General features: G+C 35.2%; 1 protein-coding gene across 2 annotated transcripts in view; it reads left to right on the forward strand.

Moving 5' to 3' along the window:
* Nucleotides 1–24,631, forward strand: part of cacfd1 (calcium channel flower domain containing 1) — a 41,511-nt gene that overhangs the window by 14,133 nt on the left and 2,747 nt on the right. Inside the window, exons 2-5 of one of the 2 annotated variants that reach the window (XM_051932348.1) lie at nt 11,946–12,018; nt 19,006–19,131; nt 19,740–19,847; nt 22,313–22,347. In XM_051932348.1, the coding sequence (XP_051788308.1) occupies nt 11,946–12,018; nt 19,006–19,131; nt 19,740–19,847; nt 22,313–22,346 (341 nt within the window). In that variant the 3' untranslated portion in view covers nt 22,347. The remainder of the gene's footprint in view (nt 1–11,945; nt 12,019–19,005; nt 19,132–19,739; nt 19,848–22,312; nt 22,348–24,631) is intronic. The other variant, XM_028810216.2, reaches the window with a different exon arrangement.

The raw sequence follows: 24,631 nt of genomic DNA on the forward strand, positions 1-24,631 counted from the left end.
AGGTTATATTGTAACTTTAGTTTCTAAGGAACAATATAAGCATTTTATAGTGCAAAAGAAGCCTCAAGTCTGAGTCAGAGCATCAGGATATCCATAAGTCTTAAAACGCATCAGATAGACGAAAGGTTTTAAGAATTTTTTTTTTTGCTGTTGCTGGAGATAGCACTGCATTGAATTGCCATAAACAACAGTCTCACTGTTGCAGTTTTTTTTTCTTTGGAGATGAATACCAAATGATCTTTTCAATGGCTTCCAGTTTTTCTGTTAATTTAAAATTAGTTTAATTGTGTAGGTCTTGAACTTCTTTTTTTTTTTTTTTTTTTTTTACAATGGAAGGTAGGGGCGTTGTATTTCCTACTATTGTATAAAATATTAGGAAAGGAACAATATTATAAATGTTATAAATACTATTACATTTAAAAATATGCACTTACTATAATTAATTTACCCATTCTGTCATTCTCTCACATTAAATAGTGTGACACTTTACAAAAAGTACAATTTAATGTACTGCACAAGATAGTTAAATCTATACTAATAAAAGGCAACGCCCTCACTGACTGACTGACTGACTGACTGACTGACTGACTGACTGACTCACTCACTCACTCACTCACTCACTCACTCACTCACTCACTCACTCACTCATTACTAATTCTCCAACTTCCCGTGTAGGTGGAAGGCTGAAATTTGGCAGGCTCATTCCTTACAGCTTACTTACAAAAGTTAGGCAGGTTTCATTTCGAAATTCAAAGCGTAACGGTCATAACTGGAACCTCTTTTTTGTCCATATACTGTAATGGACGGGGGCGGAGTCGCGTATCGCGTCATCACGCCTCCTACGTAATCACGTGAACTGAAAACAAGGAAGACATTTACAGCACGACTCAAACGCGGGAACGAAGGTAAATGACGTTAAATGTTGAGTGTCTTTTAATACTGTGTAAGCATACATATTAACACATGTGCAATTAAACGTGTGCATTTACGGGGTGATTTCTCAGGCTTAAAAGCTCGCCTTTTATTAAAAAGGTAAATGCAAACTGTTTTCATTCTGAAGGGCACAAACCACGTTGGATTTCAGCCGTTAAACGCGCAAAAATGTCGGTACACCAGATAAATAAGCGCAACATATTATCAGTTGTATTGTATGCTTACAATACATATAGAAATGTGTTAGTTGTTAACTAATAGTATGGGATGGTGTTTTTCGACTCGCGCCTTGATTGAAACGATTGCATGTCTTGGTGGGTTTGCGTAGCTTATTGTCAATATCTTTACACCTCTTTTTAAGACTTATTGACTGAAACAGGCTTTCACGAAAAAAGTTAGGGCTTTGCTACAGGATACACCCTCCACAAGTTAAGGAAATAAAAATAAAGGTGTATATTTCTGTTTTATTTAAACCTTTTAAGTTCGTATGCATAGCCCCATTTGGCTGTTTTAGTTTTTTTTTTTCTTTCTTCAGTAATATTTAATCTCCTTAAAGAAAAACAACATATGCATTTTACTTTTTTTGTATCTGTTTAGTAATATTTTAGTGTAAAAGGATAACCAGTATTAACACATGTGCAATTAAACGTGTGCATTTACGGGGTGATTTCTCAGGCTTAAAAGCTCGCCTTTTATTGAAAAGATAAATGCAAACTTATTTCATTCTGAAGGGCACAAACCACGTTGGATTTCAGCCGTTAAACGCGCAAAAATGTTGGTACACCAGATAAATAAGCGCAACATATTATCAGTTGTATTGTATGCTTACAATACATATAGAAATGTGTTAGTTGTTAACTAATAGTATGGGATGGTGTTTTTCGACTCGCGCCTTGATTGAAACGATTGCATGTCTTGGTGGGTTTGCGTAGCTTATTGTCAATATCTTTACACCTCTTTTTAAGACTTATTGACTGAAACAGGCTTTCACGAAAAAAGTTAGGGCTTTGCTACAGGATACACCCTCCACAAGTTAAGGAAATAAAAATAAAGGTGTATATTTCTGTTTTATTTAAACCTTTTAAGTTCGTATGCATAGCCCCATTTGGCTGTTTTAGTTTTTTTTTTTCTTTCTTCAGTAATATTTAATCTCCTTAAAGAAAAACAACATATGCATTTTACTTTTTTTGTATCTGTTTAGTAATATTTTAGTGTAAAAGGATAACCAGTATTAACACATGTGCAATTAAACGTGTGCATTTACGGGGTGATTTCTCAGGCTTAAAAGCTCGCCTTTTATTAAAAAGATAAATGCAAACTGTTTTCATTCTGAAGGGCACAAACCACGTTGGATTTCAGCCGTTAAACGCGCAAAAATGTTGGTACACCAGATAAATAAGCGCAACATATTATCAGTTGTATTGTATGCTTACAATACATATAGAAATGTGTTAATCGTTAACTAATAGTATGGGATGGTGTTTTTCGACTCGCGCCTTGATTTAAACGATTCAATGTCTTGGTGGGTTTGCGTAGCTTATTGTCAATATCTTTACACCTGTTTTTAAGACTTATTGACTGAAACGGGCTTTCACGAAAAAAGTTAGGGCTTTGCTACAGGATACACCCTCCACAAGTTAAGGAAGTAAAAATAAAGGTGTATATATTTATATATATGTATATGTAGATATGTGTATATGTAGATATGTGTATATGTAGATATGTATATATATGTATATGTATATATATGTTTACATAACCTCTCTAACACACTACTTCTCCGCTGCGAAGCGCGGGTATTTTGCTAGTCTGTTATAAATTACAGGGGATGAAATGCTTTGACAACCCAATTAAAAGTAAAAATGAATGAAATTTTGAAAAATAATATTGGTATAGTAGCTTCACAATCAGTTCAATAATTACAGACCGTTGCAGAATAAATGTTTGCAGGGACAGCCAAATAAAGGACAGGAATGATTGCTTTTTAAGTGTAATTTACAAGTTATCAGTGATAGTGTTGAAAGCAGACCTATGGAAAGAGTTCCAGGGAAGAGCAGCTACAAAGCTAAATTAATTATTTACCAAGATTTTCCTAAAAAGTGTGTCCAGTCAGAGGAAGGCCAAGGTCAGAGTATCAAGGATATCTGAGAGGATGAGCTGGCAGTGTGCAATAATCGTGGGTAAAGTGGTATATTGTCAAGAAGTCGGTAACAGAGTACTGAAACTAATGGAATATTATGCAGGAAGGAATTGTAGTGAAGCTGATTGATGGTGATTTATTTATTTTATTTGTTTTTATGTGGAACAATGGTAGTAGTTTTAATGTCAATGGTTTACATGTGCTATGCTGAATGTCATTTACTGGGTTGTAACTTGTTAATATATATTGATATGCAACAATGTATCAATTATATCTAAAGGATTCTACTGTAAATCATTGAATAGTCAAAGACTACTTTTTGTTCACCCATCACCCCGACCCCACCTTTCACATAATCTTGAAGCACACATTATGAAGTCCCTCTATACTGATTTTTTTTTTTTTAATATAGTTTTTAGTGGGGGCTGAGAAACATTTCTAGTCTCATGTTTTTGTGGGTAAAGAACATCATAATTTTTCTTATAGAACAAAATGCTACTGCGGCCAATTCCAAACAACAGCAAACAATGTGAAAAACGTTCATAGAAAAAAAAATTCCCATTTAACTCATATCACATAATCCACATGTCCAGTATCTATTAATATAGTTAAAACACGCAAAATGTGTGCATTTTTTTCCTAAAATATTGTTAAGTTACTTCCCGAAAATTCAACATTGATTAAAAACAGGAAAGAAGTTACTCACACAATGCTGTGCGTTTGAATTGAAAGTCGGCCTCAGTTATTGTCAAGAATGCTTGTTTCAATTTGCATATTTTGTTAGTCTAAGGTTGCTGCCATCTGATTAGCATCTAAACTTTAATTTTTTTTTTGTGTTCTTCTCTCCATGTCACAAAGCCTGTCTGAGCTTATTATTATAGGACAGCATATGTTTGGGAGTATGCCTGAGAATATGTAAAGCACCATCTTAAATTATTTATAACTGGTATAATTTCAAGCATCCATTTTTACTTAAGAGTGTATAATGTCCAGGCAGTATGGAATCTGAGTGCTTGCTTTAATGGGTGTAAAACAATAAACACAAAAAGATCACCAAAGTGAATCCCCCATTGTAGATTGCAGATGTTGAAAAAATAAGGAAGACATGGAGCCAAAACTTGACTGCCTCAAAATGGTGAAGGAGGTGGTTTTAACAGTGGCAAAAGGGAAGAGGTGGGCACAGTAGATCAGAAACTGGAAGTGACATCATTGGAAACTAGTCCATCAATCGTCTTTTCTGCAGAGGGAGGAAGAGAACAGGCATTAGGTGACAGCTTTGAGGTCGTCTTCCTAGGTGTCTGACAGGGGAAATAACTGATTACATTTGTTAAAACAATCATAACGTAGTGTTGTTACAAATAAACTGGTTCGTGTAAATTAAATGCAATCAAAACAAAATCTCTTTAAGTGATTTTTAACTCACAATTTTCAATTTTAAAATTACGAGTATTTTGCATCACAGTACATGCAACCCTACATCATAAAATACAATATGAAACAGGCTATTTTTCCACAGCTGATGTCATTTCAGTGTCTAATCTCTTCTTTTTTCACTTTTTTTTTTTTTTTTAATCATTTTCTGAACACCTTGTTAGTTCCATTGCTGCTAGCATGACATCTATATCACAGGCACTGAATCAAAACATTGAAAACCATTGAGATCATTCAGGCATGCTTTGGCATAGTATGAAAATTTCTGATTGGCTTATGCAAATATGTACTTGATAATGCTTGGCATTCCATAAGTATAGTAACATTGCATTTGCCACAAGCAATATTATATCTATTAAAAAAAATATTCTGACATACTTATATATTTTAGTGAGATTGGGCAGTACATTTAAATTGAAACTTTCCATCAACTTTTGTTGGTGTGACTAAATAAAATATTTTACTGACAATTCAAGTCAAAGGCCTTAATGTCAAGAATAATATATTTAACATGTTAATGTAACCTTATTCAATGCTATCACATTTGTTAACACAGATCTTTGTCCTGGACTGGAACAGAAAATTTCACTATATGCAGATGATATGATACTGTATATATCAGACCCACTAAATACTGTGCCTGCAGTCTTAACAGCACTTACAGAATTTCAAAAGATCCCTGGTCTCAGAATTAACTTGAATAAAAGTGTGCTCTTTCCAGTGAATTCTCAAGCATACAATATTAGATTTGACACCTTCCCTTTTATTATTGCAGATCAGTTTAAATACCTAGGGGTAAATATTACAAGTAAACATAAAACTCTTTATCAACAAAATTTTGCCGTCTGTATGGAAAAAAGTAAGCAAGACTTGCATAGATGGTCAATCCTCCATCTCACTCTAGCTGGAAGAATTAATGTTGTTAAGATGAATATCCTTCCTAAGCTTCTCTTTTTATTTCAAAACATTCCAATACACATCAATAAATCATCCATCCATCCATTTTCCAACCCGCTGAATCCGAACACAGGGTCACGGGGGTCTGCTGGAGCCAATCCCAGCCAACACAGGGCACAAGGCAGGAAACAATCCTGGGCAGGGTGCCAGCCCACCGCAGTCAATAAATCATTCTTTAAGCAATTAGATTCAACCATAACCTCATTTATTTGGAACCTAAAACATCCACGTATCCAAAGAGCGACCCTACAAAGACCTAAGACAGAAAGTGGCATGGCTCTACGTAACTTTTAGTTTTATTACTGGGCACCTAACATACAAGCTATAAAAACCTGGACACAAATAGATGAACATACACAAGCTTGGTCCACAATAGAAATAAAACCCTGCAGTACTTCTCTATATTCCCTGCTTTGTGCCACAATAAATGCAAGTTATCACCAATATACTAATAACCCAATTGTGCTTCACTCACTCAGAATATGGAACCAATGTAGAAAGCATTTTAAGATGGAGAATCTTTTATCTGTGGCACCTCTGCATGAGAACCACCTTTTTCAACCCTCGTAAACATTTGCAGTTTTTAATATCTGGAAAAAATTTGGGATTAAATTGCTTAGTGTTCTTTATATAGACAATCTTTGCATCCTATGAACAATTACATTCCAAATGTAATTTTCCAGCAACACATTTCTTTCAATATCTTTAAATTAGAAACTTTGTCAAACAGAACCTGCCGATTTACCCCATCTCCCACTTTCCTCTATACTGGAAAAAATATTGCTCAGTCTCGAGGACTCAGACACCATTTCTGCAATATATAAAAATATTTTACAGTCCCTCACTTTCAAAGATTCAACATATCAGAAAAGGAGTGGAAGGTAGCAATGCAGAGAATTCATTCAAGCTCCATATGCGCAAAACATACAATTATTCAGCTCAAAATTATATATCGAGCACATCTGTCTCGCTTGAAATTGTCCAAAATGTTTCCAGGGCATGATCCAACCTGTGAACGCTGCAATCAAGCTCCAGCCTCACTGGGTCACATGTTTTGGGCCTCTACCAAATCAACATCATTCTGGAAAAAAATTTTAAGTGCCTTTCAGACAGCCTTGGTGTCACAATCCCTCCTAATCCACTAACAGCTGTGTTTGGTGTTTTTCCAGATGGGCTTAAAGTGGAGATGGACAAACAAACTGTGATTGCCTTCACTACACTATTGGCACGCCGACTTATTTTGGTAAACTGGAAGAATCCTAACTCTCCTCTTTTAAGTCAGTGGGTAACTGATATTTTATATTGTTTGAAATTGGAAAAAATAAAATTCTCTCTTAGAGGATCTGTGCAGAACTTTTTCAAAACCTGGCAGGATCTAATCAATAATATTTTAGAATAAGCTCTTAAAGCACTGAGGAAGTAGATTCTCTCCCCATTTTTTTTTCCTTCTCCATTTATCTGTATCGGCCTATTAAACTCATCAAGTTATTTATTTTTTACTATTTTTAACTTTTATTCCATTGGCCATGCTCTCTTTTTCAGGGGTGGGGGTTGATTTGTTTTCAATCCTATTTTTTTTTTGTAAAAATTGATCTATTTGTATGGAATGATTACAATAAAATCAATTAAAAAAAAATCACAGATCTTTGACCTGTGTGATTGATGTAAACATACAGTAACACTGTTTAATCTGTTGTTCATTTGTGCATTTTGGTCATTTCAGAAAAATGCTTGTACAAACATACTGATTAAGTATTGCTTTACAGCAAGTAATAAGCCATTAAGTGTGGATTAAAGAAAATAAATGTTTTATGCAGCGTTAGAATCTGGAAGCAATTTAAAGGGGCCATTTTTCAGAGGTTTACATGTGATCAAGCTGACATCTGTTGAAAATGTCCAATCAAACAGAAAGCCAAAGAAATCAGGCCAACTGTTGTATTTGTTAGGCTATGAGGGGTGCCCAGCTAACCTGAGTTGGACTAGGGCAAAATCAGCACCAGCATTGGTCATAGCTAGGTTCTGCAAACAAGAAAAGGAAAGACATGCTAGTAGCAGGAAAGACCCTGCGTGTTCCTTTTGAGAAATGCAGTTGGTCTAAGGAGAACTAAGCTGAGCATGTGCACAGTGTGCCCCAAAAAATGAACAGGCAATTGCATCAGCATATATGGGAATGAGAGAAATAGCCTAGAGGGAACCATGCAGCATTTCCATAATGTCAGAGGGAAGTTAACCCACCAGTTACCTGACCATCTTCCAGGACAGAGTGAAGGTTAGGAGTGAATGGCAAAAGTAGTAATATTTCCTAGCCACCAGCGGGTGTACAGTCCTAGAATGGTAATATATAGAAATGTATAATTACTCCTCATAGTACAGAAAATTGGGCAGTTGCCCAAAGGAGGCCTACTCCTTTAGAGCAAACAAAGTGCTCAGCAGTGGAGGGACACCTGATGTTCTTGGAGTATGTAAAAAAGCCACCTTTTAACCTTAGAACCTACTCTAAAGCATAGACAAAACTGACATCAGGATGGAGTTTAATGCCACCTCATGCTGTTCCTCATATAGAGAAAGAAATTGGAGAGTTGATCTGTAGAGCTAGACCTCTAGAACAAATAGAGGGATCATGGGTGTTCAGGCACCAGGTTTCCCAGGAGTATATAAAAGACCACTTACACTAGAAACAATTCTGAGGCTTAACCAGAAGTTACTACAGGATGGGTTTAATGCCACCTCGGAAGCACTGGCTGGTTGAGTTAGGAGAAAAGTGTGACAAAAACTCAACTGGTATAACTGGAGATAGAAATTAGAGATTTGCAAATGATTCATTCTTTTTGAATGACTCTTTTCAGTGAATTATATGAATTGATTTGAGAGCATGAAGTAATTGGTTCATTGGAGCTCAACAGGAGTGCTAAAGTGTGTCTTGCATGATGGTGTCATCTTTCATTTTGCTGCTGCTGGTAGATGTTTAAAAAACATACGCAAGAACTGCCTGACTCATGAGTCTCGACTCATTTGATTCGTGAATGAGTCGCTACCCGAGAATCAGTCTAATGATTCTTGTTCATTTGATTAGCAAACAAATCACTACAAGTTGCATAATTCTCATTTACTTGTGATTCTGTAATGAAACATCTTATTTTAATTGTGCATCTTAACTGTGTGTATGGAAAGATGACAATGGCATATGAATTGTCATCCATCCACTATCCAACCCGCTATATCCTAACTACAGGGTCACGGGGGTCTGCTGGAGCCAATCCCAGCTAACACAGAGCGCAAGGCAGGAAACAAACCTCGGGCAGGGAGCCAGCCCACCGCATGGCACACACCCACGCACCAGGGACAATTTTAGGATCGCCAATGCACCTAACCTGCATGTCTTTGGATTGTGGGAGGAAACCGGAGTACCCGGAGGAAACCCACGCAGACACGGGGAGAACATGCAAACTCCACGCAGGGATGACCTGGGAAGCGAACCCGGGATGATTGGTCTTGTTAAATAAATAATAACAACAACAACATTTATTTATATAGCACATTTTCATACAAAAAGTAGCTCAAAGTGCTTTACATAATGAAGAGAAGAAAAATAAAAGACAAAATAAGAAATTAAAATAAGACAACATTAATTAACATAGAAAGGAGTAAGGTCCGATGGCCAATTCTATATTATATAATATATAATTATATAATTATATAATAATATAATATAATATATAATAATATATATATAATATATAATATATATTATATATAATATATAATATATATATATATAATTATATAATATATAATTCTATATATTCTAATAAATTCTATAGTTATGTAATGAATTAAATGTAATTATATGTTGTATTTACATATACAATTATATTTAATTCATTATAAATATATCAAATTATTCAGTTATAACTCCCCAACCAATACCCCCCCCCCCCCCAAACTTACGACGTATATATTGGAAAATTTTAAATAAATGAAAAGAATCTATATATTTAAAAGGGTAGTCTGAAAGAATCAAATCAGTAAAGTGAATTGAAGTGCCTACAGAGAATGGGAAAGAGAGACAGGAGAGAAGAAGATATGTGCCTTTCTGAGGTATTTTGTGGTGCAGTTATGCAAGTTGGCTGTAAGACCTATAAGATAGGCCTAGAGGGAGATCAGGTTTGTTGTTTTAATTCTGTTCATTTATACTTCATGTTCTCCACATGCTTTTTCCTCTACTGAGTTTATTTTTATTAATAAAGACAGTATTTTTGTTTTGTCTCCTTGATATTTCTGGGTGCAGAAAGCTGCAACAAAAGGGTACTCTACTATTACTAGTTTTAGACTTTTTAGAATTGTACCCGAACCTTCTTGAAACAGAATCTTTAATATTTATTTCTAGAAGGTCATTCAGGAAATGAACATTTTACTGTGAAAGGAAGAAAATTACATTTCCACCCATCTGTCCTCATCTGTATCCAGCTTGACCAGTTCTGGCCTTTGGAGGCCAAAATCTGTTCATAAAGTGTATGTACTAAAATAATCCCATTTTAATACATAAAGTGAAACTTTGTGCATAATTATGAGAAGCATTTTATTTTATTTAGCACCATATTTATTATGGATAAATATTTTATCTGCGTATTTTATTAGTTAAAAATGTGTATTTTAAGGGAATTTTATTTGTAGTATTTTATATTCACAATAAGCCTAAAAAATTTAATCTTGTTAATAAAAAACGAATCTGTAACACCTGATGTCTATAGTTTAGTTATAAAAATTGAAATTCAGCCTCACAACAAAACAACTTCCTCCCATATACAGTGGAACCTCGGTTTGCGAGGATAATTCGTTCCGGAAACGTGCTCGTAGGCCAAAGCACTCGTATATCAAAGTGAATTTCCCCATAAGAAATAATGGAAACTCAGATGATTTGTTCCACAACCTAAAACTATTCATATAAAAATGATTAATACAAAATATAAAGTAAAAATACATAAAACAAATTAACCTGCACTTTAACTTTGAAAAGAATAATGGCAGGTGTGAGTGAGTTTCTAAACTCTTGTGGGATTGCACCCAACGGGACGACACGCAGAAGAGCGTCCCAAAGCAATCACAGTCTCCCAGCGCTGTAGCAGTTCGCCGTAAAGGCCAATCCGAAAAGATCGCGGACATGCTATAAGCGCCTGCCGTCGATGGGTGATACAAGGAACAAGGAACATTACAAATGCGCAGGGCCCTGCCTGACTGCTGTGTCTGTGTATAGGAGAGCGGCAGATCCCGCTACAATAAATAACCGTGCTGTTGCGGTTTCAAGCTGAATAAAACTGGTGTTGCTAAAGTACTGAGACTCATCTTTGTGTTTTAGGGTGCAAGACGGGGACTAGCACGTCACAGCACGTAATAGCACACACACACACACGCGCGCATGAGCACACACACATACATGAGCGCGCGCACGCACACACAGTCACAATGCCAATGCTGCAGTAAACAGTATACGCTCGTACGGATGTTGACTATATGAGTGAGGCATGCCGACTCAGACGGAGAATAGGAGACGATTGCCCACAATCCCGCAGCGAGAGAGAGAGAGAAGAACCATCAGCTCAGTTGTGATCACATGACGCTCAGCAGACAAAGCGTATACATACTACTCATACTGCAAGACCTCGCTCGTTTATCAAGTCAAAATTTATTAAAAATTTTTGCTCGTCTTGCAAAACACTCATAAACCAAGTTACTCGCAAACCGAGGTTCCACTGTATAAACATTTTGTTTACATCCCTTCATCAGTCGTTCCTTGAAGAGCACAACTTACACAGGTTATGGTGGTAAGAATCTAAACAGTTATAAAACAAGTACTTGTGTTCTGAAATTTTTCTGTTTAGCTGAATTCGTAAAGTTCAGTACAGTTGAAGTATTTAGAAATAGATCTAAAAAGTAAATTTGTATCACCAATACTGTAAACGTCCCAGATGGCTACATTTAAAATTTGGATGCTAATAATAGATCTACAAAGATGTAAAAATGTATAGGCATTTAGATCTGGTAAAAATAAAGTATAGTCAGAACTTCTATTGAAAGTTTAATTAACAATTGTCAAAACCTGATGTGTCCCATATTATTTCATTATATTTTCTACATTTTTTGAGACTCTTCATAAATTCTAAGTATTTAATAATGAGCATCAGCCTTTTAAAATAAGTTAAGCCAGTATCAGATCTATTTTCTATCAAATTCTGGTTTATTTAACTTTTCAAAGTGAGCACAACCATAACAAAACTAAAGGGTACTATTATAAATTCTGGAAATAATTAATTTTTAAGTTCATAGTTTTATTGGAGCATGCTTATGCATGTTAAAGTGCATTTACCTCTTATGGTCTAATATTTTTTTTTTTGGAGGAGCTAACATTTTCTGCCTTGTTTGTAAATATGAACTTTTAAGAATAAATCCATATTCTGTTTTGTCTTTTGACTTCTTTCGCCTACAGCATGTGCAATTGCTGGCATTTGGAACTGCGTTACCATTTACCCCTTGAATATTGCAGCTGGAGTGTGGATGGTGTAAGTACTACATATGCATTTATCTTATCTATTTCTCATTTGCACGATGGATTTTTTTTTCAGATACTCTATATGGCTTAATAATGAATCGTATTCAGCAGGTAACTACATTTATATCTACTTTGTAAGGCTACATGTAACACATTAGTTGATATATTACATCACAAAATTATTGCTGGCTATAACACTCTCTTAAAACTTGACATTAATATGGCCACTTTTGAAAATTTTCACATTAAATCATTTTAAATTGCATACACTTTTTAATGCGAGTGCCTTCTGTTGATCCCATCTACGATACCTATAAGCTCTGAAAAATATATAAAATGTGATCTGTTTATTTTGTTACTTAACACTAGAATTACCAGAGCCTACAAAAAAACTTGTAAACCCGGCCCACCTTAAATCCCTTCGCATCTCTCCGTCAGCGTCTTTTGTCTTTTAAATGTGTCGATAAGCCCAAGCAGCCTGCTATACCATCCCCCCACTGCCGCAGAACGGGCAAGAAGTTCTCCCAGTTCGAGCCTTGATTAACTGGGAGTGAGCTACCTAGAATTGTATAGAGTAAATAATTTCATGTGTGTTCCGTGTCTACAACAATCTGTGTAAACGCTGATGGAGAGGTGCGAGACGGTTTAAGGTGAGCCGGGTTTACAAGTTTTCTCGTAGGCTTTGGTAATTCTAGTGTTAAATAACAAGAGTGATTGTGCTGCTGCAGATCATAGAGCCAGTGTCCTTCGCCGTTGTCCATATGTAATTTACATTTTCTCCTGATGTCAAGATGGCTTTTCTCCTGGGTGCTCAGTTTTCATTTTGCATTCATTAAGACATGGTAGTGAAATTGGTTTGCAGTCCCAAACTGACCCAGTGTGAGTGTGAGCCTGGTTGTGTGCGGAAGTGTGTCTGCAATGAACTGGTGCCATGTCCAGGGCTGTTTCCTGCCTTGCACCCGATGCTGCCGGAAATGTCTCCAGCTCCTCATGACTTTTAATTGGGTAAGTGGAACTGAGAAAGTAATTTTACTTTAGAAAGAAGAGATTAACAATGGAAAAAAAGAAAAATGAAATCCAAGAGTGACAACTGTTGCATGTGATGTTTCCCCACTTTTGCACCATGGAAATAGCATCACAACATCTCTCTCTATCACTTTTGTTGTTCTAGGCACAATGTTGAGGTCACACTTCTTCACTGACTTCCCAGCATTTACCAAATATGTTTTTGCAGCTCTAGACTCACTGATGCAAAATCAGGGACACAATCAGCTGTACCATATAGGTGACCTAGGCATCAACGGGGGGTTACATTTTGCCAACTTCAATAAACATGGCTGTTGATATTTGGAGGGTGTGCTCCAGGGGCACCCTTCCACTCTGTTCTTAGATGTTCAATAATATATATAACAGTTGCCTTCAGGACTCCGTGGTTTGGGTGTGACATTTTCACATTTTGCCTAGGGCAGCAAAAAAGCTAGAGCTGGCAGTGATCAGGGAACTGCCTTTAACTATCCCTCTGTATTCTCTTCAAAGGTTGGAGCAAACCTACAAAGTCTTGTGACCAAGAGGGCACAATACCATCTGTTAGAAGTCATTTTACTCCTGACATTTGAGCTATGTTTAAAGCCAACCATTATTATACTGTGTGAATCTGCATGCTGCTGTATAACATACTAGGGGAAACATTGTGATTTCCCCAGTATGTTATACTAGTTCTTCTGTGCTCAGAACCATGGTCTTCCTGTAGAATAAATTATTTTCCAGGGCAAATATCACAATTACAGTTAAAGGGTTTACTTGTGTCAGCTTTTGTCCTTTTCTAGGGTCTGCAGTAGATCCTTACCCAGTGTATGTCATATGTCACCTTTTCCTTCAAAAGTGTCAGTGCCATTTATCAAGGTGGTGAAAATCCTCAATAGTCATTAAGTCACTCAAGCCCACAATCATAATACAACGTAGAACAAGATACAATGCAGTGTTTCAGTATTTTCCCTGCATGTTGTACATAATTTTCTTCATCATTTCACACTTTTCACATGGAGTCTGGTCAGATTTTCTTCTGGGTTGTAGTATGTACAGAATTGGTCTTGTGAGGCCAGGAATGATTCTTATAACAACAATACACAACAAATGTTGGTAGTGGATAGAGTCAAACTCAACCACTGAAAAGGCCGTGTCCATTGCGATTCTTTCTTTAAAAAAAAAAAAAAGTTACAAATTTCCTCCAGTTAGTGCACTGCAAATGTTCAGGTTACGACTGAAAATGCAAGCAAAGCAAACAACAGCTTGACAACTTGCAGATTTTTAAAAAATGTGTTAAGGCAACTTTAATATTTTAATTTTAATATTTCAAAATGAATCTCTTAATGGAAACATTGATTCAATGTTGTTGTATATATACAGTTTATTCTGGGATACCATAATTTGCATATGACAGTAACTTTAATATTTTTTAGTTTTCCATTTAGATGTGCAATCAGTACTAGGATGCAGTGCAGAGCTGTTTGTGATTTACCTGGTGTCAAAGTCATTAGGCATATTTATTGTTTCATGTTTATTGACTACTAGCAAAATACCCGCGCTTCACAGCCGAGAAGTAGTGTGTTAAAGAGGTTATGTAAACATATATATACATATACATATATACATATATATACATATCTACATATACACATATCTACATATACATATATATATATATACATATATACATCCACATATATACATATCTACATATACATATATATATACATATATACATATACACATATATACATATACACATACATACATAGTGCGTTGTAACACGGGCTGTGATTGTTACATGGGAGGGAGACAACAAATCACAGCTTCCCGCTTTCTAATCGGGCCTGTGATTGGTGCTTTGACGGATGCCCAGATCCCACAGTATCTCCCCTTAGGAGAGGCGTTAGGCAAGTGTAATTGAATAGCGGTGCCTGTTTTTAAGGCTTATTGAGTGAAAGGGGCTTTCATGAAAAAAGTTAGGGCTTTGCTACAGGATACACCCTCCACAAGTTAAGGAAGTAAAAATAAAGGTATATATTTCTGTTTTATTTAAACCTTTTAAGTTTGTATGCGGGCGGTATGGTGGCTCAGTGAAAGGTGCCAGTTAGGAGACCCGGGTTCGCTTCCCTGCATGGAGTTTGAATGTTCTCCCCATGTCTGTCTGGGTATCCTCCAGGTACTCCGGTTTCCTCCAACAGTCCAAAGACATGCAGGTTAGGTGCATTGGCGATTCTAAATTGTCCGTGGTGTGTGGGTGTGTGCGCCCTGCGGTGGGCTGGCACCTTGCCCGGGGTTTGTTTCCTGCCTTGTGCCCTGTGTTGGCAGGGATTGGCTCCTGTATTTAGGATATAGCGGGTTGGATAATGGATGGATGGACATTTGTATGCATAGCCCCATTTGCCCATTTTCATTTTTTTTCTTTCTTCAGTAATATTTCAGCAAACCCGGAGCTTGTCAGTTCAAATCCTGGTACTGACACCACTGTGTGACCCTGAGGAAGTCACTTCATCTGCCTGTGCTGCAAAAAACAAAAGTAATGTAACAAATTGTACCTTGGATGTTGCAAGTTGCTGGAATAAAGGCATAAGTCAAATAGATAAATATATATTATACACATAGGAACTATTCATTTATTTTCAGTTAAGTCATCTGCAGCAAACCTTTATAAATGAGGGTTTCTCCTTTTTAGATAGTGCAAACTGTTTCTTCTTCATTGAGGTTTTCTCTTGGAGAGCTTTTTTCATTTCATTGAAAATTAAAGCAGCAGCTGCCAAAATATGTAGCTTTCTTATTAATTTTTCAACATTGTGTAAAATAACTTTATAAAGTAATATAAAAGGTTTAAATACTGGTTATCCTTTTACACTAAAATATTACTAAAGAGATACAAAAAAAGTAAAATGCATATGTTGTTTTTCTTTAAGGAGATTAAATATTACTGAAGAAAGAAAAAAAAAACTAAAACAGCCAAATGGGGCTATGCATACGAACTTAAAAGGTTTAAATAAAACAGAAATATACACCTTTATTTTTACTTGCTTAACTTGTGGAGGGTGTATCCTGTAGCAAAGCCGTAACTTTTTTCGTGAAAGCCCGTTTCAGTCAATAAGTCTTAAAAGAGGTGTAAAGATATTGACAATAAGCTACGCAAACCCACCAAGACATGCAATCGTTTAAATCAAGGCGCGAGTCGAAAAACACCATCCCATACTATTAGTTAACGACTAATACATTTCTATATGTATTGTAAGCAATAAATCCAACGTGGTTTGTGCCCTTCAGAATGAAAACAGTTTGCATTTACCTTTTTAATAAAAGGCGAGCTTTTAAGCCTGAGAAATCACCTCGTAAATGCACACGTTTAATTGCACATGTGTTAATATGTATGCTTACACAGTATTAAAAGACGCTCAACAATTAATGTCATTTACCTTCGTTCCCGCGTTTGAGTCGTGCTGTAAATCTCTTCCTTGTTTTCAGTTCACGTGATACGTAGTAGGCATGATGACGCAATACGCGACTCCGCCCCCGTCCATTACAGTACATGGACAAAAAAGAGGTTCCAGTTATGACCGTTACGCTTTGAATTTCGAAATGAAACCTGCCTAACTTTTGTAAGTAAGCGGTAAGGAATGAGCCTGCCAAATTTCAGCCTTCCACCTACACGGGAAGTTGGAGAATTAGTGATGAGTGAGTGAGTGAGTCAGTCAGTCAGTCAGTCAGTGAGGGCTTTGCCTTTTATTAGTATAGATATAAATCTACATCTTCTGTGGCTCATGATTAGCAACAGCAAAAACAAATTCTAGAGTTCATTGTTTCATCGACATACATGCCAGTTCTTTGATCGTTTTCACCTCTTATTTAATCCTTTTGCATTGTTGTAACTGTGAGCAAAAATGAATACATAAAGCCATCGGCTGTACATCATTCACATTTACCAATAGTCCAGTGATGTCCTTGAATGCTAAAGTATAATCTGCCTTTTCCCTTTTAACAAGTTATGTTTATTTTTAACATGCATGTTCTCGGCACACATCACACATTTTTATATTTTACAGGTGTTTTTGGAAGACATTTCCACTGTAGATGGTTTATCCATCGTAACCACAGCTTTGCTGTTGGTCATATAATATTGACAAGAGCACTGTTGTTCTTTGCTGTTTAAGTCATCACCTCTGCTTTGAGTGCTGCCTTCATGAGGTGTTCTTATGGTTTATCAATGCCACACTCTGTGAACTTACAAAGTGGTCCCACCCACATTTAAGCCAAATTCATTCATGTTTGTCTCCAATGGTATAATGTATACATCAGGCCCTATGAGACTATCTGGATTTGCCTACTTTGGTTAATAAATACTTATTTTAATGAGCCCAGGTTTAAGCCATTATCACCTAACAACTATGAGTATATAGGTTCCTTACTATCAGAGTAACATGTCCACACAGAGGTTCTAGAGGCTGATTATACCACAAACCTCTAGGTAATTACACTATAGCTGTTTTTTTTTTGTTTTTTTTTAACCCTGGGTTACAAAACCATTTCTAAACTTTGAGTTCTAGTGCAATTAGAGACACTTTGTCCAAATGGAGAAAGACTAGGACAGTAGTCAGTCTTCCAAAAGCTGGCTATGTCTGTATTAAGAATAAGGCATGAAAGTTTTCTATTAAGTCAGTAACAACCTAATAAACAGAAAGAATTAGAGATCCGCAGGTGACTCTCTTTCCCTTAAGATTAGGTAAAAGTTTTTTGACTCTGCCATCAGAAAGCTCCTTGGCGAGAATAGGGATGAAAGAATATTAAAGTGCAACAGAGTTCTATAGATATAGTAGCCAAAAGTGGTACCTTTTGACCTGGCTATGTAATTTCAGTAAAGTGTTACTCCTTAAGAACTTTATTCAGTTGTTCAGGTACATTGGTGATTGTATAAAGAACTGAAGATACTTTACTGCATTATGACTTGGATAACTTGCTGTCACTGAATCAAAAATGAACTCTCTTCTCTAAATGAAAAGATTCTTCAAGAGAACATTAGGCCATTCATCCTTAAACTGAAGCTTAAGTTTAAAACAAGTTAATGCAGCAAGATATTGATCCAAAACATAATGAAGTCCACAATGGAATGGGTGATGTAAAATAATTTTGTAATGTTAATATTTAAATAACTGACTAAAAGCACATGGAGATGCTATAACATAACTTAGAATGAGCAGTTCATGTTTGAAAACCCATAAACATTACTGAGTTTAAAAGTAATAATGAACAGAGAAATTAAGCAAAGTTACACTGCAGTACCATGAAAATTTCAAGTTTGTTGCAATTGTGCCTAAAGCAGTGCTTACCTTCTGTAACTTAATATAGATATTAAATAAGTATCAAATTTGTTATTTATTCTTATAATGTCAGTCTTATCTAATACTACATTTTGGTTGAAGATCTGATAACATTCATTGTGGGGGAAAAAAACTGTAATAATGCAGAAAATTGAGCATTGGACTGTTCCAAGTTCCGTTCTAATCTCCAGAGTTTTTAAACACAAGTTCAAGGTTTAAATAGCCAGTGCATTTACTCTCATTTTAAGACGGACAATTCTTTAAAGTCATAAGAAGTGTTTTAACTTTGAGTGAAAGTAAAAATGTTCCCTGTTCTCTGCTCCCCTTCAGATAGACAGACATAACTGGCGTGAATGGATGGGGTCTTGAAGTATAAATCTATAATATACCAAGACAATATTAACATTTAAAGTAAGAGATAATATCCAAAACACAATCCTCATGTCATTTTTCCCAATTACCGCCTACATTTATTGTTAACTATTATAATGTAAAAATTTACAGTCTGTAACCCAGTTCAACTAAGTTTGGATAGTACTATTTCCTTTTAAGATGTTGAGTATCTGATGGAGTTTGAGTATAGAACGGAGACCTGAGTCATGGAACTATGATAATCCAAGAGTCTGTCTTTTTTCTAGGCTAAATGCATTCATTCTCTTCCTATGTGAAGTTCCATTTTGCTGTCAGTTTATAGAGTTTGCAAATGCAGTAGCGGCAAGAGCTGACAAACTCCGTCCTTGGCAAAAGGCTTTCTTTTACTGTGGGTATGTGTGTTTTTTTTTATTTTTTTAACTAGTTATGACAGTAACATAAAAATGTTTCAGATATAAGGTCTAGGTCATAACACTTTTAGGAAATTTCTTGTAAACTCAAGTTATTTGTTTTAAATTAAAAAAATATTTTGAATGCTCTTTTAACTCGTGCAGTATTGGTTTGCGAGATTTAAATGTTTTATTTTTTTAAAATGAATGTACATGTACATTTTTGTTATTCAACAGCATAGGTTTGAATCTTCAGTCCTGCAGGGCTACAGTGTCTACAAGGTTTTTCTGTACAAGCATCCTCTTTTTCAGAGCAAAATTCTTGATTTATTTCTATTACATAGACTTTTCTTGTCTAGGATATTAATAATTTGCTGCTACTGGTATACAGAATGGTACAAGGAGTGCAGCTATATTATAAGCCTAAGAGGTTATTAATATCATGAGGCTTCTGGATTAGTAAATATATTGGTCTGGGTTTGTTTTAAACTTGGAGCAGCTTTGGCCCTCAACCTATGGTTGAACATAAGTGGTGGTGTTGATGTTACCTAGGAAGAATATACAGAAGCATGTGTGCCATTTTAATACTATTTATTTTAATTCTTTCTTAGGATGGCACTGTTTCCCATCCTGCTGAGCCTATCCATCACCACACTTCTGGGAAATGCCATAGCCTTTGCAACAGGTGTGCTATATGGACTTGCATCACTGGGAAAGAAGTAAGGATGATGTTTAATTGCTATTATACTACTTTAGTACCATACCCTACCATTTTCTAATCCCACTTAATCCTGAATAGGGTCACTGCAGCATAACCCAGCAAGTGTGTTATGTTTAATTACTTAGTCATAGTCACACACTTTTCTGTATGTATTTTCATAGCAGGTAGCTTACTAGGGGTCACATAGGGAGCCATTGATGGGTATTGAAGCTGGCATTCTTGTGGTTTAAAATTCAAAGGCTTATGCACTATTCCAAACTGCCTCAATTGAGAATGAAAGTTACATAAAATGTGAAATTTCGATGAAATTCCATTAGAACTAAAATTAAATCCGTGCGATGCGAAGACATTCTGATCAATTAAAAGCTTTTAAAATAACAGATTATATTTTTATTGAAAACTCTTGTGCTGAAGAAGAAAAAAAAACAGTCCTTATCAGCAAATATCCTAAAGTCAAAAGATGAAATCTGTTGCTTACGAAAGTATTAAAACTCCTGTGCTTCTGTAACTCTTTTGCTCCACTAAGGATGTGATAGACTTATCAGTGACCTTTGCTTTTGCACCATTTAAGTTACCATCACATTTTCAGGATTACATCTCCAGTCTGTTTAGAACTTTTTCATTGTATAGTCAGTGTATGGAGCTTTTCCCTGATATTTAGTTTTTTATTTAGTGAATAATTGCCAAAAGTCTTGTTGGAAAGTTCAACATCTTTACTTTAGTCTTAGTAAATCTAAAAAGTAAACAAATATGTTAGTGAATATATTAGACACAAAGTCTATATTCTTCCATTACTAAAGAACAGTTATTTTTTACCTCCAATAGGAAGTAAGACTTTATCTTATTTTTACATTTATTCAGGTAACTTTCATCACAATATCACAATTCTGGTAATAATGCAGGTAACAAAAAATAAAATACAAAATTGGTAATTAAAAACATTATAGCACTAAAGTTGAAAGTAAGATATGACAATTAAGCCTAAATAAAATAAAGTCAGAATTAAAGATGAGAAAAATTTTGAATTCCCATAGGTTGTTGGATTGAACACGCCATTTAGTCCCTAGATGCAGTTTGTGTCTTTTTCCAGCACAGCTTCTAGTGCTGCTGTATCTTTTTGCAGCATGTTAACCAAATATATACACAGTGCTCCAGTTGTGGTCTAACTAGTATGCTATATATTTTGAACATAATGTTCCTTGATTTGTATGTTACAGTATACCATGTGATTTTATTTGCTTTTGTATTTTGCTTCTGGTGAGAATTTCCATCAATATACTCCTCTGAATCATTTTCAAAGGTTACTTTCTGTATATTACTGTTGCCCATTTTGTACTTAAAATGTATTTTTTGCTATCATGTAGTACTCTGAACTTGCCTGTCATGAACTGCTTTTTCCAAGATTTTATGCAGTTTTGTTGCTTGTCCAGGTCTTTTAAAATTGGTATTTCTATCACACAATTTTAATGTCATCTGTAAATTTCACAAGTTCACTGACTATATCAGAATCAATATAAATTAGAAAGAGTAATAGTCCTAGTACTGATGACTCAGGGCACTCGACTATACTGATGATCTCAATCCATTTGGAGCATTTTTCTGCTCCATTTACCCTTGTCTCCAGCCAATTAACCAACTTAAAATCAAGTTCCAATTGTATGATTCTGAATTTTTGCTAAGAAAACCAGAGATTAATAGGCATATTTCTTAAAGAGAATGCTTCTCTCTTCTTTGTTTAAGACATCTGCTTTAAGATTTGAGGTTCTGTGACCCTTTTAATTAACTAGAAACCTAATCATTTCCAATCCAGTCTAGTCGGATTGTTTAATGCCATCTCATTAAAGCTATAGTATCATTCTCACAAAGAGCTATGCCAGATGAAATAATGTAATGTTCTTTTAAAAGCCCAAATTCCAGTAGGTTGCTGTTCCATATCTAACACTTAGTTAATTTAAAAGTCATGTTTTCAGAATAGACATTTTGTTATTTCAATTATTTTTCTATGCCTACCATTGACAGCCAAAGTAAACTCTAGATGTATTTTCATCCATCAGCAGAGTTTGTCTTTATTTTGTGAGAGCTCCATGGTAGACTATTCCTTGGACTTCATCTCATGTGGTATGTGTATTGCTGCTAAATCAGCACTGTACTTTTTATTGGGATTGACATTGGAGTAACTCTGGATTTGAGATGGAAATGCAGTCATACAATCAAACTCTGTACCTTAGCAGGTGCAAATGTAATGTGTTAATTCAAAAGCGATAGGTCTGTAAACCAAGAAACTAAGTGGTTAATATTTAGCTATACAGCAAAAAATATATAAAAATGGGCAAATGCTGTTTTTCAGGCAGTAAATTCATATTTAATTCCAAACACTTAACTATCTTCTTATGTTTGTTTGATTAAGCATTACTATATATTTCCTCTTCTAAAATAAATCCTTCCTGCCTTCCTTTTTTTTAGCAGTTGGAAGCCTGCAGTGTTGACAGTACAATAAGGCAAGCCCGACCAAAAAAATTCCCTTTTATATCTCTAATAATACTGACTTCCATGATTTAAACAAAAATATGATTATGTGTAATAATTATTTTTCTAAAACCACTAATAAAAGTTGAAATAATATTTGTATCATATTTCACAGGTCTAAGTAGAATTTCCTACTTTTTTTTGTTTTGTATTTTTTTCCTTATTTTTCCCACAGTTCATAAGGGCTGTCTGTTTCAGAGATGATGTAATGCTGTTTTCTCTAAACATGTTAAAACATTATTTATCTCATTTAAACAGCTTTGTAGAAATGATAAAATAGAGGAAAGTTTTTTTAACTTGATACATGTACATACTGTATAAAAAACATTGACACAGAGCTTACACACCCTTTTTTTATTAACTACAAACTAAAGTCATAATGTATGGAGTTGGAGCTCTTTGCTTCTTTAATAAAATATTATACCCAAGAAAATTTAAGTCAAATATATCCTTCTTGCTTAAATAATTAATATCTATCTATCTATCTATCTATCTATCTATCTATCTATCTATCTATCTATCTATCTATCTATCTATCTATCTATCTATCTATCTATCTATCTATCTATCTATCTTTATTTTATTTATTTACTACCTTGGTAGCATCAGGTTTGTTTGAATGTACTTGGTTGCATAGTACCAAGGTAATTAAGATAACTATAATCCACAAAGAGGTAACAAAAGACATTAATGCTCCTTTTGTTGGAAAATACAAATCAGAAGGTGCACAAAAAGGAATTTTAAAGATGTAACTTATTTTGTCCGACAATGTGAAGACCACATCATTAAAAAGTGGACTAAACAGGACACTGTCCAGATGTGGAAAAGACCAAGTTATCATTTGAAAGTTGAGGACCAGGTTAAAAAAAAAGCTTATCTGGGCAGCTATGAAGAGCCCAATAGCAATATTAAGGGAACTGGTTCCATTTGTGGCAGTAACTGTCATTGTATGCATATTTCAGTTATTTTAGTAATTATTCTCAAATCTGAGCTGTGTGGTAGGGTAACTAGACAGAACCATTAATTCTCCCACTTAAAAATAAAACACCCAATCCTGTATACATTTTGTCTGTTAAACACAAAGAGATTCTTTCAGTCTCCCCAAACTACAGTATGTAGGATAAAATGTTATGGTCTAATGAAAGCAAGGGTGGAATGTTTGGGCCAAAAGAAGTGTCTGACATAAGGTTAATAAATTTTCATCACCTAGTGAACACTGTGTCTACTGTAGAGTATGACAGAGTGGCAAAATCACCTTCTTTTGTACATGAGCATGGATTCTATCCAAAATAGAGAAAAAACTAAATGCTTTCAAATATTAAGGTGTATTAATGCCAAACCTGGTGCCCTCTGCCAGAAAGCTGAGCTTAAAGAAGAACTTCAACATTCAACAAAATATTGATCCTGATTACTTACTGTAGCTAACTGAAGCAAGAAATGGCTTTAAAAAAAGTAAGAAAAATGCCCTGAAATGGTTCAGTCACAGCCCAGACTTCAATTCTATACAAAATCTGGGCACTCACTTAATAGGGTTGTGCAGAGGACATTGCTTCACACTTTTAACAATTCTGCAAGGATGAGTGGGATGCAATTGCTAAATACATGTGTGCTATGGTAAAAAGATGGAGTTAGAAAAATGAGAGGAAGTGAGCTCATTTAATTGGCTAATACTTATGTTGTTCTGATATCTAATTCAAATGCACTTTAAAAGTTGTATAGGTCTTAGCTTCAAGTATGTAATACACTAGTTTGTTCCACAATCACACAAGCCTTTGTGTAACGAAGTGCTTTCTAGCTTCTGTGTTGAGTACATTTACCCTTAGTCTCTAGTAGATGCCCTTAAGTACGTTATTCACTAATTCTAAGAAATCTGCAGGATCAACTTTATGGATGTATTTGAGAGCTATACATGTCTAGATTAGTTTGCCAAAGAACTTTCTCTGATCAAAGCTAAGAAAAGTAAATTAGCCGAAAAGAGTAAGACATTTCCTTTAGTCCATGGATGAACTTGACTGCTATTCTCTGGACAATGGTGGCTACCTCATACTTACTAAATAAGAACAATTTTGACATTGACAGGCCATTCACTGCAGCATACTGTAGCTCAAAAGTCCCTAACTATGTAACTCTTGTGAAATATCATTTTGAAAATTTCAAGTACCCAAAATCCTGCTGTTGTTTACTGTATACTATTTGGAGATGCATGGAGAAAATTACCAAGTTCTCTCCATTAATATTTTTTTTTTTCATTTTTTT

The sequence above is a fragment of the Erpetoichthys calabaricus genome, chromosome 9 (genome assembly GCF_900747795.2).
Source record: "Erpetoichthys calabaricus chromosome 9, fErpCal1.3, whole genome shotgun sequence".
Classification (NCBI taxonomy): Eukaryota; Metazoa; Chordata; class Cladistia; order Polypteriformes; family Polypteridae; genus Erpetoichthys; species Erpetoichthys calabaricus.